The sequence below is a fragment of the Saimiri boliviensis genome, chromosome 16 (assembly GCF_048565385.1).
Source record: "Saimiri boliviensis isolate mSaiBol1 chromosome 16, mSaiBol1.pri, whole genome shotgun sequence".
In the NCBI taxonomy this organism is placed as follows: Eukaryota; Metazoa; Chordata; class Mammalia; order Primates; family Cebidae; genus Saimiri; species Saimiri boliviensis.
In genome coordinates, this window is record NC_133464.1 from 66,585,801 (window position 1) to 66,603,876 (window position 18,076).

Below are 18,076 nucleotides of genomic sequence, written 5' to 3' on the forward strand. Positions count from 1 at the left end.
TTCTGCTGCTGTAGCTCCAGTGCCAGAGTACCCTGTTCTACTGACTTTCAAAAGGCCTCAATAATTACTAGCTTACTGATGTCTTGTGTTCCAACTAGAAGAAAAGCCCTCCTTATAGGGGTCAAATTTTCACTGTTTCTTCTCGACGAACATAATTCTGTCCTCATAGAGGAATAGAAGAGGGACTTCACATGCATGCTGCATTTTAAGTATTCGATGTAGCACAGATCCCCTCTCAGTTTCTCAGTGTAGCAAATTTCTTTTTCTCTAACCATTGCTTTGGCCAAAAACCTAGGAGTCATCTTTCCTCATTTTTTCTTACCCCTGATTGATAAGCTTTCTTGGGCATTCCCTCAAAATATATCCTGAATTAGACTTTTTTCCCTGACCTCCTCTACTACAACCCTTGTCCAAAACTGTGTCATTCTCTTGAATTACAATTTTCTCTAGTGACTTCCTTGCTTCCACTCTTGACTCCCTATTTGCTTCATAGCAAAATAGTCTTCTATATACTATAAAACAGGTAATAGTATTCCCATAAGACCTAAAAGTAAAACCCAAAGTTTGTAGTATGGCTTGCAAGTCACTCCATCATTTGGCCTTGGGCTTTCTCTCCAACTGTATTTGCTACCACACTCCCCTTTGCTTGCTATGCTCCAGCTAATCTGCTTATGATTCCAGAAACAAACCATATGTTCTCATTTCAGGACCTATGCACTTGGTATTTCTTCAGCCTGAAATATTCTTTCTTCATTTTGCATGACTTACTCCCTTAGGTCCCTGCTCAAATATTATCTCCTTAGAGAGAATTTCTAAGAAGGCTATAAGTAAATCAGCAACCGCCTCCCCTCCAGCTGCCATTCTCTATCTCTCACGCTCTGCTTTTTCTTCAAAGCACTTATGATCCATGACATCATGGGCATTTTTTTATATCAGTCTTTTTTGCATAACAAACCACCCCAAAACTTAGTGGCTGAAAGCAACTATGTTCTTTTTATTTCTCACTTTTCTGTGAACTGGCTGGGTGGTTCTTCTGAGTGGGTGGTACAGGATGGCCTCAATAGGGCCTAAGCTAGGATAGGTAGGCCTCTCTCTACTTGGTCTTTCATACTTCAAGAAAGCTTAGTCGTTTTCACTTGGTGGTCTCAAAGATCTAAGAAGGTAAGAGCTGAAGCTACAATGCTTCTTGAGGCCTAGGCTAAGAAATCACATGTCATTTTTGCTATATTCTATTGGTCAAAGCAAATGACAAAGGCCAACCTGAATATAAAAGGTGAGACATCAGACTTCACCTCTTGATGACAGTTGCTATGAAGAATCTGTGGCCATTTTTAGACTACCAATACCTATCTACTACAGTCTCTCACAGTGGAATGTAAGATTCATGACAGCAAAGTCTTTGGTTATCTTCTTCAGTACCTAGTGCATTATCTGGTTTACATTAAGTAGTCAATAAATTTTGTTGAGGAATAAATAATTGCTCATATAACATTGTTTCCAGTTACTTCATGATCCTGTTTCAACTTCCTCTGAATACTATTTGATTTGTAAGTATCCTTAAAAAATCTAGCATCCATAAACAGACACAAAATTCTAGATGAGATCTAAATGCCTAGCTCAGTACAGCTGGATAAATACATGTTAACTGAATGAATGCATAACAAACAAATACAGAGGACTGCAGTAATGTTTGGTCTTTAGTAAAGATACTATGTGTTCTTTATGCAGCTTAGGACTGCATAAAATTTTTAGTAGCTTTTATGTTGTTGACTCTTACAGGCCTTCAGATCAAATACATGTCTCATGGCTCTCTTCCATGTGAAACACTGCCAAATCAGTCCAATATTTATACAACTGACTTTTGAGACTTAAAACATCACATTTATTCCCCCCCCAAATTTAAACATAATCTCTTCTAAATCATCAACTTCTCTAGTTGATCATTTCCACTGACACACAAACCTGCTCAAAACTACTCAACAAACTTTTATAATAAAAAAAGTAAAAAGCAAAAGAAAACAAAAAATGGCATTTTTTTCCATAATGACTCATCCCCCTCTTTGCAGATATTATTCCATTTCTCTCCTCCTCTTCCTCACAAAACTCTTAAAACAGCTATGTACATAAGCTAACTCAACTTCCACATCTTTTTACTCCTTAACCCAGCACCAATTTCAAGTGGTTTTTTTTTTTCTTTTTTGTGCCCAGGCTGGAGTACAATGGCGTGATCTTGGCTCACTGCAAACTTTGCCTCCTAGATTCAAGTGATTCTCATGCCTCAGCCTCCCAAGTAGTTGGGATTGCAGGTATGAGCCACCACACGGGGCTAATTTTTGTAGAGACAGGGTTTCTCCACATTGGTCAGGCTAGTGCCAAAGTCCGTTTTTTAAGGTCATCAAAGTCTTCCAATGTTGCGAAAATACTCTAGGCCCTCTTCTCTATCCTTATTTTAATGGTTCTTACAGCAGCATTCAACCCAGTTGATCACCTGGTTTTCTTAAATATATTCCTGTCTTAGCTTCTCTGGTATGATTTTCTCCTTAGATTTTTTTCCTTCTGTCTCCTTTGCTGTTTTCTCCTTTTCTAACTTGATTGGTTAAGTGTTTGGTTCCTTAGACCTGGATCCTTAGGCTTTTTCCCTCCTCCTCATTTCTATCCATACTTTCACTTTTCAGGACCTCTTAAGGTTGGTTTCAACACTATCTTAAATTGATGATTCCCAAATTCTTAAGTCCTGTCTGTTTTTCTGAACTCTAGAGTCATTTATTCAATTTCTACTCTACATTTCTACTTGGACAATTTATTAATACACTTAACATCAAGACATATTTTTTTCCCTTAAACCTGTTTACAATATACTTGTCTACTCTAGATCATTCCCATTTCAGTAAACAGCTCTACCATCTATCTAATTTTTTGACTCAGAAATCAAGGGGAAATACTAAATTTCCTATATCAAATCAACTGGCAGTTAAGTGTTGCTTCTGTTTCTAAAACACATCTCAAATTCACTTTCTTGTCTCCATTCTGAATTAGGTCATCATTATTTCTCACTGAGATTACTGTATCGGCCTCCCAGATGACCTTAATTTGTCACACTGTCTAAAAGTAACTTTCTTTACTTCTGTTTTTGGTTATGATGGAATAGTGTGTTAGATGCTCACATTGAAAACAACTTTAAAAAGCCAGACGAAATTCGTAACAAAAATGAAACCACTACCAAAAAACCCTACCTGCTGAATTAGTGTTACAGAGAAACTGCTAAGAAAACCATGACTTGAGGGTCCAAAGATTCTGAAGGGGAGGATTCTGGAAGGGAAGAGGTAAAATGACATTCTGAAACTGCTTTTTCCCTTGGAGTATTGATGATTCCTGGTGTAAGGCAAGAAATTAAAAAGTATGGGCAAAGGACACACTGCTAAGACAAAAATTGTAGACAGAAAGATTTAGGATACAACTGACAAAGGCAAGCTTGAAAACAGAGCATGATACACAGTTGGGAGTTTTTACACACACACACACACACCCTGACAAAGGCAAGCATGAAAACAGATCATGATACATACACAGTGGGGTGTTTTACACATACACACATACACACATACACACACACAAACAACCTGACAAAGGCAAGCTTGAAAATAGAGCATGATACACAGTTGGGTGTTTTATATACACATACACACATGCACACACACACCCCAAATTCTGAACTTATACAGAATAGAACAAAGTTTATACAGAAAGTTTCTGAAAAAAAGCAAGAAGCTTCTGAAAAGCACAGTAAAGTTTTTGAAAGTTTCAAAATGCTAAGGAGACTGTGATTAGAGATCAGAACGTGCCAGGCATAGGAACCCCACTGAACACCCCAGAAACCCAGTTGGAACCCTTAGAGCAGTGGTTCTCAAACATTAGTATACATTACAATCAACTAGAGGGCTTCGTAAAACACAAACTCCATCTTCCGAGTTTAAGCAATTCTCCTGCCTCAGCCTCCCAAGCAGCTGGGATTACAGGTGCATGCCCCATCTCTTTTAATGTCTGGCTTAAAAGAAAATACCCTGATACGTGTATCAACCTCTTCACTCATTCTGTGATATGTTGTTTTGTTTAAATGTATGAAGAAAATAAGACTTCACACAAATGGGTAGCTGGGAAAGGAAAGAGTATTTTATTCATCTTTTCAGATATTCTTCATTGCTGCGAACTCAAAACTCAACAAGTGGTAGTTTCTTAAAGATCAGTTGTATTGTAGAACCTGAAACCATGCCAATGAACTTTCAAAGTCTGTTACATTAATATCTGTTGGTCTTTTACTTTGAATTATTATTATTATTATTTTGCTATCTATGATTTTGTAACATAATTCATTGGTCATTTGGGAAATACAGCTTCACTGAGAGTTATATAGCATTCAAATGTTGATGTATTACATTATATCAGCATTTCTAAAGATGTGGTCCCTACACTGTCAGCAGCTTCCTGTGGGCTTTTGTTAGAAATGCAAACTCCTGGGTTCCACCCTAGACATACTTAATCAGAAAACCTGGGGTTGGGGCTCAGCAGTTTGTGTAGGAAGTAGCATTGATTAGATCAGTGCCTCTCAAAATACGGCAAAGGAGTATTTTTAAATTTTAAAAAAATTTCCAATCTGTAGTGGACCAATACTTATACATAGCACAAAAGTATCACACATTTGATTATCATGGTGATGTTATAAAACTTTCTAAATGTTCACTTTTGATTCCTGTTTTTAACTTGCACAAACTGGCCTGGCAAGAACAGGCAAAATACACATTGATTAAGACTGCATTGGATAGCCTTTCAGAAATCTCTGAGCAATCTGTCCTCTCCCCTTCTACGTATTACTGTAAAACTACTGATTTCATAACCACCAACCTCTTTCTTCATCAATTTAAGAAAAGCAGTAATCTAAAAGATATTAGCCCTGAAAGCATTAGATCAAGGACCTAAGATGGTTTTACTGTATTAATTTTTTTTTTTTTTTTTTGAGACGGAGTTTCGCTCTTGTTACCCAGGCTGGAGTGCAATGGCGCGATCTCGGCTCACCGCAACCTCTGCCTCCTGGGTTCAAGCAATTCTCCTGCCTCAGCCTCCTGAGTAGCTGGGATTACAGGCACGCGCCACCATGCCCAGCTACTTTTTTGTGTTTTTAGTAGAGATGGGGTTTCACCATGTTGACCAGGATGGTCTCGATCTCTCGACCTCGTGATCCACCCGCCTCGGCCTCCCAAAGTGCTGGGATTACAGGCTTGAGCCACCGCGCCCGGCTTACTGTATTAATTTTTTATCTCACTACATTGAAAAAGCAAAATTTCCTTTTTACCAAAATACATCTAAATGCTCATTTTAAACTAATCACAAAAAATTTATTTTCAGCCATTTCCCACACCAATTTTCTGGTGTCACTTTCTTTGCACAGCTGATAATGAAATATGTAACAAATTATAGTTGGTCCAACATTTGAGATTACAAATTTGTTCTATCAGCTGGTAGCAAAACCAACAGAAAAGTTACTTGGGTGTGGGGTGGGGTGAGGAAACATATTCATAAATTCAGAAGCACTGGAAATGAGATTTAAGTATTTCCAGCTACCAACAATACCCAGTGGTGACCTGGCCAAAGTAAATATGCTGAAAGATTCTAAAAAGAAGAAACAAAATTAAAAGCTGCCCATTCTCATACTTCCCCAAATACTCTTGGATTTCTCTTTCCAAAGGCAGTGAGGCATTTTTGTTTAAAATCTTTTATCTTCCCATTGAAAACAAAACAACTTTCCTCCTCAAAGATAATCTTCCGATGCATAAGCTACCATCTCCAACTCCATCAAAATCAGAGGTTCCAACATTCCTTAATTGGAGTTCTTAACTGTAAGTATACAGATGGGTTTTAGGAAGCACATGAACTTTCTAAAACTCCAAGTGTTTTTAAACTTTGGGTGAATGAGCAGTTATATGGAAAAAAAAAAAAAGTCCACAGTTGTCAATATATTCTTAGAGAGTACAATAATCCAAAAAAATTAAAAGCATCTTTCTTTTTTTTTTTTTTTTTTGAGACGGAGTTTCGCTCTTGTTACCCACGCTGGAGTGCAATGGCGCGATCTTGGCTCACCGCAACCTCCGCCTCCTGGGTTCAAACAATTCTCTTGCCTCAGCCTCCTGAGTAGCTGGGATTACAGGCACGTGCCACCATGCCCAGCTAATTTTTTGTATTTTTAGTAGAGACGGAGTTTCACCATGTTGACCAGGATGGTCTCGATCTCTTGACCTCGTGATCCACCTGCCTCAGCCTCCCAAAATGCTGGGATTACAGGCTTGAGCCACTGCGCCCGGCAAAAGCATCTTTCTTAAATTAAAAATGTGATCTGGGCCGGGCACAGTGGCTTGCCCCTGTAATCCTATCACTTTGGGAGGCTGAGGTGGGCAGATCATGAAGTCAGGAGTTTAAGACCAGCCTGACCAACATGGCGAATGAAACCCTGTCTCTACTGAAAATACAAAAATTAGCCAGGTATGCTTGTGTGCACCCATAATCCCTGCTACTTGGGAAGCTAAGGCAGGAGAATCGCTTGAACCCAAGGGGCAGAGGTTGCAGGGAGCTGAAATCGTACCACTGCACTCTAGCCTGGGTGACAGAGTGAGTGAGACTCAGTCTCAAAAAAAGGAAAAAGAAAAAAGAATGTGATCTGAACAGAGACATAAGGTGCAGCCTTTACATTATTGAATAGGTATTAAAGGTTATTAAATCATGTAAACAAAAAGGACTTTAGAAATAAATCCCTTCATTTTGTAAATAATAAGCTCATATTTGGAGAGGTTAAAAGAATGTTCAAGGCCGCCATGCTGGCTGGAAGGTAGAAGCCAGAGAAACATGCTGACCCCTTGCTCCTAAGTCCATTCTTTCACACCCAGCTACCCACACAGGGCCAGACCGAAGGTATTAGTAAGCCCACTAAAGTGAACAATCTCACTTCGAATAAATATACCATCTCAGAATAAATCAAGTAATTCCTTAAACACTACTGGCTTGTAAGAGAGACAAACATTTTCTTTTTTTACTACAACTGTCTAAAAATACATATTGTTAGATACATTTTAGAACTTGCTTCCTTGCCAGCAGGCACAATCAACAACTTGTCAGTCATCTGAAAGACAGACAGAGTGCTTGACCCTACTGCAATCAATCAGAGAAGGGTATTCACTTGACCTGGAAGGAACAGGACTGTTTAGGAAACAGAGGGCTTTAAGGAGGCACTTCAACACATTTCTTTCTCCGCCAATTACTCCAAAAGCCCACAATGCAAAGTAAATTAGCTGAGTGAATCTTTCAGTAACTGTTGAAACTGTTTAGAAATTTTCAGCAAAACCTCTTTTCAAAGTTTATTCTCATGTTTATTCATGCTAAAGAACAGTAAGTGCAAAAAGCAACAGAGATGATGCTCAACGAAAAGAATTTTTATAGTAAGTAATTAAGTGAGAAAGCCGAAAAAGAATGCCTTATTTTGGTGTTGGTTAGGATGGAGAGGAATCCAAAATTTGTTTTTAATTTTTTTTGAATAATTAGAAAACTGAAAGTCTGTAAATAAGAATCCAAGAAACCCTTCACTCTCCTACCTCCCCTCCTTTGACTTCTGAAATACAGTGTAACTTTCTACCATCTGTTATTTCAAAGCAGAAACAGCAATGAACATATGGGCTTTCTCTCTCAAGCAGCTGTAGTGTAGTTAAAGTTATAATAATTGTCTTTCTGTAAGATAAATTTACATTGAAAACCTGGCCAGTTAAAAACAAATGGCTCAGCCTCACCGTCCTCCAGAATAAAATTAAGAAATTCAGAATCATCTATGACATACTACATTCAGAGATTTGGAGGAAATCCTCTAACACTCGTGGTTTTACATTTAAGGTTAAATAAATATAATCTGTGATATCCAAATCAATTTATACAACCAAAGAGTCCAGAACTCATATTTTTTATTTTTCTTGATCAAAATAGTAGGTACATCAAATGGGTTCAGGAAGTCATATATCAAAACCAGCAACTAAGTTCTTGAAAGTATATAATATAAATCCACTATTTGTGTGAATCACTCAACTTTAACCTAAATGCTATTTATGAGAAAAAATATCACAATACATGTGGCACACAAACTTCCATCTCAACTACATATCATTTATAATGACTTTAATTTGAAAGAAATCCATAGTATATTTTGATACACATATTATAAAAAATAAGAATTCTGCCTACCTTTATCTGGGTGATTCAAAATCATGATTCTCCTATAAGCTGCTCTAATCCTAGCCTTGCCAGCAGATGGGCTGTAAAAAGAAATCAAAGTGCTTACAATAAATAGCGCCAAATGCAGATTATAAATTAATGGTTTATATGGGTTTCAAGAAATTAAAACCTAATGAGAATTTCACCATCTTGTGGACAAATACGAAATTACAGCTTTCCACTTAATTCCACTAACCATCAAAATAAATCATTGATTCAATGTTACATGTGTTTTTCTTCAGTCCTTTGTAATATCAGTCCTTATTCTCAATTCATTTAAAAAACAAAACGATATATAGGTTAGGGGAGTCAGAGTCTGCAGACAATACTGTAAGTTTGAAAACGTATGCTTTTAAGTTATTTTGGGGGAAGGCAGTAAATATAGTGTAGCAGGCAAGTATTTGGATTCCAGAGGGACACTGCTGGACTTTTTTTTTTTTCCATGAAGGTCTTACTCTGTCACCCAGGCTGGAGTGCAGTACCACGACCTCTGCTCACTGCAACCTGTGCCTCCCAGGTTTAAGCGATTATCCTGCCTCAGCCCCCCTGAGTAGCTGGGATTATAGGTGTGCACCAACACACCAAGCTAATTTTTGTATTTTAGTAGAGACGGGGTTTCATCATGCTGTCCAGGCTGGTCTTAAGCTCCTGACCTCATGATCTGTCTCCCTCAGCCTCCCAAAGTGCTAGGATTACAGGTGTGAGTCACTGCGCCCAGCCCACTGCTGGATTTTAATCCCAGCATCAGATTGGGTGAGCTTGATCAAATTTTCTTTCTCTTGGTGCTTCAGTTTCCTCATTGTAAAACAGGGCTAGAGCAACTATAAGGATTAAATGAGTTAATGCCTACAAAGTGCTAGAACAATACCTGGAATGTAGCAAATGCTTTAATATCTTTTATCTTTACAGAGCATCTCAAAACTCTTTATATCTCATAGTTATTTAGCTCTGAGAAAAAAACCCATGGGAAAAGCTTGGCTGTAAGCCTATGCTGTAAACAAAAATTAAAGTAGATAATTTTTTTTTTTTTTTTGAGACCAGGTCTTGCTCTGTCTCCAGGCTGGAGTGCAGTGATGTGATCTCGGCTCACTGCAACCTCTGCCTCCCAGATCCAAGCAATCCTCCTGCCTCAGCCTCCCGAGTAGCTGGGACTACAGGCACGTGCCACCATGCTCAGCTAATTTTTGTATATTTAGTAGAGATGGGGTTTCACCATGTTGGCCAGGATGGTCTCGATCTCTTGACCTTGTGATCTGGCTGCCTCAGCCTCCCAAAGTGCTAGGATTACAGACGTGAGCCACCATGCCTAGCCGTTCTCCTAAAATTATTTGGGTAAAACCTAATTTATCCAGTATTGGAAATGTTGCTTATGAGTAAATTTTCTAGGCAAGGAAAAAAAATAACACTAACAACAACAATATCTACTGCTACTTAATGGCTATACTATCTTGTTTAAGCTACTTAACTTTTCTGAGTCTCAAATGGGGATAATAATGGTTGACTTAAAGCACAGGGTAGTTGCTATGAAGCTCACAGTAATTTAATTTGCATGGATGAACCACAATGTAATAGCTAAAAGCATGTACTTTTAGAGTTAGTCAGAAATAGGTTCAAAGTCCTGATTCCACTACTCATTAGCTGTGAAAGTTTGCCCTGCTTAAACTCAGTTACAATTTTCTCATATGTAACATACAGGTAATAAAATCTACCTCCCAGATTTATTTAAATTAGATAATATAGGTAAAAAGATTAATATAACCTAGCATACATGAATATAAAGGATGCTTATGAGAATGTATTAGAGATACTCCCTGCTTTCTAAAAATAAAGTGCAAATAACTTAATTTAACATTTCTTGAATGGCTCAGAGCATTGTCATCATTATCATTTAAACTCTCAAGGTCTGGTAATGTTTGCCTGTCCTCCTGCTAAATGGACCTAGAATGTTATTCATTTAAGTTCTATTTTGAACAGTGCCTCCCCCTTGCTATCAGCTGTCAATCCTTGATTCTGCTATTGTTCTAGTCTTGGGCAGTTCCTTGCCAGTTACTTGCTACCTCTAATCTGTGGGTAAATGACAGCTCACCAAGCACGTTCAAATGCACTATTAATTGCTAAGTAAGCACATAAAATATTCTATCATGAGTAAAATGAATCAAATCTTTTCCTATAAGGACCTAAGGGTATTCCTTTTGGCTGTTTACCTAAGTCTTTGAGGCAGCATTCTGAACTTGCTTTTTGGCTTGTAGGTAACCCCCAAAGAGAAATTAAACATTGTCTGGTTAAAAGACTACTAAATTTTGAGAAAGCAATTGTTAAACATCATACCAGAGGCATGAACACTATACTGTTTAATTGCCTATTAAGAAATAAAAAACCTATTACTTTGAAAAATTCCAGTATAATGGTTTCGAATTCTTTGGCTAATCTACATTTATCACCTCCTCTATAGAGGTGCTCTGTGGAGCATCTTGCCTTTGTTAGTCATGTTTTCTAGCTGTTCTGTGTGTATTTGGCACGTTGCCTTAAGTAGATTCTAAATAACTTTAGGGCTGAAGCTATGATTTGTATCTTAAAATAGAATTTAGAATGTATATAATATAGGTGGCTTAATGTATTTGATATAACTCTCCAAAAATGACTGTAAAATGGAAAACAACTTAAAAGAACAAATACTCCATATTAGTAAATACTGATATTACAAAGATTATGCAAAGAATTTATTTCATAAAGCTCATCACCAATGTGGCCCTTAATGAAGATCAAAGTTCAGTAAAATCCAAATTTCATACACACACACACACACACACATATTTATATATCTGTGTGTGTGTATATGTGTATATATGTGTCAATGTTCTTCTGAACCATTGTATATTTTTTAGAAGATAAATGGCAAGGTCCATTTTATTCTAGATATTAAGTTTTAGTTGAGTACATAAAACCGAATCTGAAAATTAGTCAAAATTATCCTTGATAATCAATTACGCTATAAAAATCAGTCCACGTGGTTTTGTATATAAAACACCATAAGCACACTGAGGTCCACCAACCACTGAACTAAAGTAAACACAAGGAAGGAATGTACATATGTGCAAACATGGCATTCAAAACACTCTGCCTTTAAGATAATAATTATCAAGACTCCTAATGGTGAACTCTGCAAATGAGACGTATTCTGCTTTGCTGGCAGTGTTCACTCCCTTTTAGTTATTGTTATATTAAGTCTCTTAAACCTTAATACATTTTAATATTAATATATGTTTGTGCTGTAAAGATTAAACAACATGAGAGAAGTCTAGTATTTAAGTTCAGTATAAAAATTAAATGTGAGGCCGGGCGCGGTGGCTCAAGCCTGTAATCCCAGCACTTTGGGAGGCCGAGGCGGGTGGATCACGAGGTCGAGAGATCGAGACTATCCTGGTCAACATGGTGAAACCCCGTCTCTACTAAAAATACAAAAAATTAGCTGGGCATGGTGGCGCATGCCTGTAATCCCAGCTACTCAGGAGGCTGAGGCAGGAGAATTGCCTGAACCCAGGAGGCGGAGGTTGCGGTGAGCCGAGATCGCGCCATTGCACTCCAGCCTGGGTAACAAGAGCGAAACTCCGTCTCAAAAAAAAAAAAAAAAAAATTAAATGTGGCTATGATGATATACCTCCAGTATATACAACTTTACTATGAAACTGAAAATATAACTTTAAACATGATGTTACCCAGACCAGATATTTCAAATGGCTCCCTAGAATGCATCTGGCTGGCAGTAGGGGTGTGTGGAACTGAGTGGTGTTCTTGGACCTTCCGGCAAATGCGGCAGTTTTGGTTTCATCTTTTTTTTTACTACTGAGCTTTTGAGTAACATATAGTGATACAGTTTGGCTGTGTCCCCACCCAAATTGCATCTTGAATTGTAGCTCCATAATCACTGTGTGTCATGGGAGGGGAGCCAGTGGGCAGTAACTGATTGATGGGGGTGGGTTTTTCCCATGCTGTTCTCATCATAGTGACTAAGTCTTATGAGATCTGATGGTTTTATAAAGGGCAATCCGCCTACACATGCTCTCTTGCCTGCTGCCACTGTGTAAGATGTGCCTTTGCTCCTCCTTTGCCTTCTGCCATGATTGAGGCCTCCCCAGCCATGTGGAACTGTGAGTCCATTAAACCTCTTTTTCCTTATAAATTACCCAGTCTTGGGTATTTATTCATGGCAGTGTGAGAATGAACTAATACATATAGTTTATAAACAGAGTTCCACAAAAGTTTTTAGAAAGCTTAAAAATCACAAACGTGCATCATTTCAGACAATACAGTAAGTATTCAATGTTGCTGACAGTTCTTTAAAAAACTGTGATTTTAAGCAAAATGATGTATGGCAGGTCCTTGAATAATGTCATTTCCTTTAACATCCTTTCTTTATAACACTGATGAAAATAACTGGCTTCATTATAGTTATAGTCATAGTTTACAAGAACCCATGGGTGATATTAAGTGAGGACTTACTGTACCAGGTATAAAAACAATTTTCCTGGGCAGCTTTGTAAAATAATTCAGGCTTTTTGTTATAGACATGAGGTATAGTGCAGGACACCATTCTTTTGCAAGGAAAAACATAAGGCAAAGACTCAAATATGCATTTCAATAAGCAATTCTCATTCTATGCAATATGTCAGAATGTATAGAATCATCTAGCACACACAGAGTATTTTAAAAATAAGTTATCAAAAGGATCAGGTCCATTTTGTCTTCATCTACCTGTTATATGGTCTACATAGTAAATATTCAAAGATCACAGGAACCATAGCCATGTACTCATATCTTAAATTATCTTGTCATAATTAAAATTGCCTGACTGAAAGAAAGGGCTAGAGGAAAGCAGGTAAGTTTTATTTACCTTTCCATTTAATGTGTTGGGGCAAATATCTAGCTTCTGCATTCATGACAGACATGGAAAGAAACAAGAGCCAAAATTTTTTCAGAACCTGATATTTGGTAGGTATTATATAAAAAGGTATTAACATATCATTCTTATGTTATTCTAACAAGGCAGAATATTATTAATCTCAATTCAAAAATGAAGAAGCGAAAGTATAGAACAGCTAAAAACAAACAAAACAAAAAAACAAAAAATAATTAGATCGTGGGCTTTCCAGGAACGTGGATGGAACTGGAGGTTATTATCCTCAGCATACTAATGCAGAAACAGAAAACCAAATATCACATGTTCTTACTTATATGTGGGAGCTAAATAGACACAAAGAGGGGAACAACAGACACAGGCCTACCTGATGGTGGAGGGTAGGATGTGAGAGAAGGCAGAAAAAATAACTGTTGGGTACTCTTTCAGTACCTGGCTTAGTACCCGGGCAACAAAATAATCCGTACAACAAACCCCTGTGACAGAAGTTTATCTTTATAATAAACCTGCACATATAACCCTGAACCTAAAAGTTTAAAAAAGAAAAAACAAACTTCTAAAAAAAGAAGTTCACATGTTACATAATTTAATCTTCATGGCATCTTATGCAGTTAAAGCTAATCTATTATCTGTATTTTACAGATGATAAAACTGGGGTCACCCATTTGGTAGGTAGTAAACTGGTATTTGTACCCAGATACTTGACCAGAGTCTGTGCTCTTAATCACTACATTTTCCAAGTGAATTTTATACAGCTTTCAGTTCTATGGGATAAAACTTTATAAACATATTATCTTAAGAGAATGTCAAAATGTAGTCAACTCCTGTCTGTCCTAACAACATAAGTGTCCTGCATAATATTAAAGGATATCCTCTTTGTATTTGGTTTTCTAATGTGTTTCATACTCAGATTTCAAGATCACCAACAAGGTATTTTGGGAGGCCAATAAAACTTCAGGAAAAATAACAATGCCATTCTGGATAATTTTAAGCAAGGAATAGTTAGCAGTATAGCTAACTTCCTAATCTAACTCTCATGCTTAAAATCATTTCCTATTTTCCGTTGTCTGAAAAGGAGAGATCTCATCTCTTCTTAGATTTAAATAAAGCACCAAGCTAAACTGAGCTCCTCCTCCTGTTTTGTTTTTCCTGCCAGATCATAAAAGAGAAAAAAATGTAGGCTGGGCATGGTGGATCATGCCTGTAATCCCAGCACTTTGAGAGGCTGAGGTGGGTGGATCACCTGAGGTCAGGAGTTCAAGACCAGACTGGCCAACATGGTGAAACCCCATCTCTAAAAAAAAAATCTGATTTACAAGATATCAAATTTTTTTTTTTTTTTTTTTTTTTTTTTTGCCAATATAGGACTTTACTATCTAATTTGCTTAATTGCGTTGATTATATCATCAGAAGATTTGCTGTACATGACATACTGTAACCAATTCCCACAAAAATTTGAGAGTGGGCTCTAAGGGAACATATGGTAAACAAATGAATACAACTGTTGGTAAATCTATCATAGGGGAAAATACTATTAACAGTAAATGTTTTATGACATCACACAGCAATCACATAATATCATTAATTTTGTCCCATACTGTCCAAAAAGACAACAAATGGATACTAAGGTGAAAAAAGCACAATAAAATATGCTTGATGTCACACTGCAGAAGCAGAAAAAAACTATGAAACATATCCTGCATTATAATTAAAAATATTAGACATATCAAATTATAAAACTGAGTCCAGAGAGAATTCAGTGTCACAAAAAAGGATACTTTGGTTGACTGAAACATTAGTATTCAACTATTATAGATCCTTGCTAAATAAAGATACTTCACAATTTTGCCTTTTTTTTTTTTTAAGGGGAGTGGGATTCTTTTAGACTTGAGGCTTTAAAATGGAAAAATTGGGTATTTTCTCCTCTGCCTCCTACTCATAATTTTAAATGTAAGTATAACCTTACTGTAGCGTTTTCTCTTTTTTAAAGACAAGCTTGGCCACAGAACAAAATAATACTTACACTGCACACTTACCTTACATCTAAAATAAGACTAGCTTCTCGCCTACTCATTTTCTGTTGAAATCCTCCTTTATAGTAGGATGAAAGCCTCTGTATAGAGAAGAAAAGAGCAAGAAATCATTAGTTCCATGCATGAGGTGGCATAACCTCAATCTCATCACACAGCTGCAGTTAGAGTAATGCATTTTACTAGAAGTCAACTCAAAATTATGGGGCGGGGGGAAGGACCAACCAAACAATGAAACTTTTCAGGAAACGTTGACCAACATGAAGACTTAAAAAATGTTAACTTCTTTTTCACTTTCAAACGTTAATTTTTCTATACCAAGATATAACAGAAGGAACAAAAGAAATTGGTAGAAGCAAAATGCTTGAACTTTTTCTAAGCTCGTAGTACTTTTCTCATTGGATAACCTTGATCAAGTCATTTAATGTTAATATGGCAGATATGGTTTCCCTATCACACTAGCCAACAGAGAATGGGGAGGAACTGATGAAGTGGTGACTATGTCACAGTGGCAGACAGGCAAGCCAAGAGAGGCTGGGAAGCTGGACTGAAAAGTTTCAATGCTGCTGGAGAGGAATGAAGAAGAGGAGGATTCGAGATGTAATGGGGGCCAGATTGTGGGAAGGCCTTGTAAACAATGGAAAGAAATTAGGATTTTAAGTGAGAAGAGAAGCCAGAGCACTGGAATAACACAATCTAACTTTGATTTAATCTAACTGCCATGTAGAGAAGAGAAAGGTGCAAGGGTAGAAGCAGCAGACCAGTTAAGAAAACATAACCATAATCCAGAAAACAGACGATGATGGTATAACTAAGGTGGTAGCAGAGGGGTGATAAAAACGGTCAGATTCTGGATTTATATTTAAAACAGAACTAACACTTGCTTGATGGATTGAATTTGGGATATGAGAAAAAAAGGAATTAAAGAATGATGCTGAGGACACTGTTATGTGCTCACTAGATCTCCCATCAGGAGTGAAGGACTTACTCCCCAGACACTAGGGCTGTGGCTGGCTGATAGCTCCCAGCTGTCAGACACTTTAGGAATCCTTGCCTAAAGACACTCAAGCTCAACCCACTTTGTGGGCAGCCTGTATCTACTGAGACTGGCTGACATGGGAAAGAAACATTGTAGTTCTCTAGGGTTCAGTCCTTGGACTTACCTATACTCACTTCCCAGGTAACGTCATTTAATCTCATGACCCCTTGCCCCAACTTGGGATAACTACAATAAGTCATCCTTGTTTAGAGGTCTTTGTGAGATTGGCAGAGGCTTTTGTTAGGACTGCACCGAAGACTAATTTGTCCTTCTATCCTTCTTTCCCTTTCTTTCTGGAGTTTTTTATGCTAAGAGTACTCCCGAAGAAAAGTACAGCTTTCTTGTCTTTGTAACACTCTGATTTCCACAGAACCCAAGCTGTGCAAATGACCTCAAGGTTTCTGGCCTAAACTGCCAAACTGCCATTTAATGACTTAGGAAAGAAGCAGTTGTTTATTCGCTGTGGGTGATAGACATGAGGAGAATGATTTGGTATATATTAAGTTTGAAATGTCTTAAATATCCACGTGGAGAACGTCTGACTTAACATTAGACTTAACATTTGAGAGTCATTAGTGTACAGATAGCATTTATAGCCATGAGACTAATGAGAGTTTAAAAGTAGAAGTCCAAGGACTGTACTCTAAAAACTGCAACATTTAGGGATATAGAAATGGAGAGGAATCAGTAAAGGAGGCTGAGAAGGCCTAGCAGTAAGGGAGGAAGAAACTACAAGTCAAGAGTGAGGAAATGAAAAATGGTTTCAAAGTTTCTGATCAGTAATAAAATGAGAGCCAAGAACTAACCTCTGGATTTAGCAGAGGACACCAAAAACTAAGAGTTGCAGAAGGTGAGCTAGCATATGATTAGAGTGTGTTTAAGACAGAATAGGAAGAAAAGGATGGAGACAGCAAGTAAAGACACTATTTACAGTAGCTCTAAACAGAGAGACAGGATGTACAAACTCAGCTTTTAGGAGGAAACATATGCATATATGATTACAAGCATATATGTTTCTAAGCATGAAACCATTTCAGAAAAATATGTATGCTTACATAAAATAAAATCTAAAAGCATATAAATAACTTTAATTTTTAGCTGGTAGGATTACAACTTTTTTTTTTTTTAAACTTCTAAATTTTCAACAGTGAACCCATGTTATTTATACAACTAAAGAAAAAGAAGAATACTATAAGAAACCAAGGAAATAACTAGAGCTTAAAAAAATGAGTTCCAGACAGTCAGATCTGGCCATTTATATAAGCTACAGTCTTTGAACAGCTTGTTATAAATTTCTACTTGGTAATAAATAATTTCTGGCAATTAATTCATTCAATAAACACTTCAGCAACTGCTATGTGCCAGGCAATTTTCAAATGAGAGACCAAGGACTGTCTGTCATCACATAGATGCTAATCTATCACTGAATCAATATTGTGAGAATACAGTGTACTATCCAAATTTCAAGTAATTTACAATCCAGTGAAAAAAACAAATAGTCCCCCACCCTGGATACAAGTTTTGAGGAGAGGAAGGATATCAAATTGGGTTAATTACACATACTAAACTGAACAAACTTTATATCTTTCTAAATGTACTACATAGAGAGTATGCCCATATATAAAGAGAGATATGGAGAGAAATTTAGATACAGATACGAATGGAAAGAATATGGGGAGTCAGGCATGGTGGCTCACGACTGTAACCCCATCAAGAGTTCAAGACCAGGTGAATCCCCGCCTCTACTAAAAATATAAAAATTAGCTGGGTGTGGTGATGCATGCCTGTAAT

General features: G+C 37.3%; 1 protein-coding gene across 4 annotated transcripts in view; it reads right to left on the bottom strand.

Annotated features, from left to right (window-relative positions):
• DNAJC15 (DnaJ heat shock protein family (Hsp40) member C15) overlaps positions 1–18,076 on the bottom strand; it is a 100,354-nt gene that overhangs the window by 26,714 nt on the left and 55,564 nt on the right. For 2 of the 4 annotated variants that reach the window (XM_039473258.2, XM_074387777.1), the window contains 2 exons: positions 15,253–15,329; positions 8,272–8,342 (listed from right to left, as the gene is read on the bottom strand). In XM_039473258.2, the coding sequence (XP_039329192.1) occupies positions 8,272–8,342; positions 15,253–15,329 (148 nt within the window). Of the gene's footprint in view, positions 1–8,271; positions 8,343–13,192; positions 13,229–15,252; positions 15,330–18,076 lie in introns of those variants that run through there. The other 2 variants (XM_074387779.1, XM_074387778.1) reach the window with 2 other exon arrangements.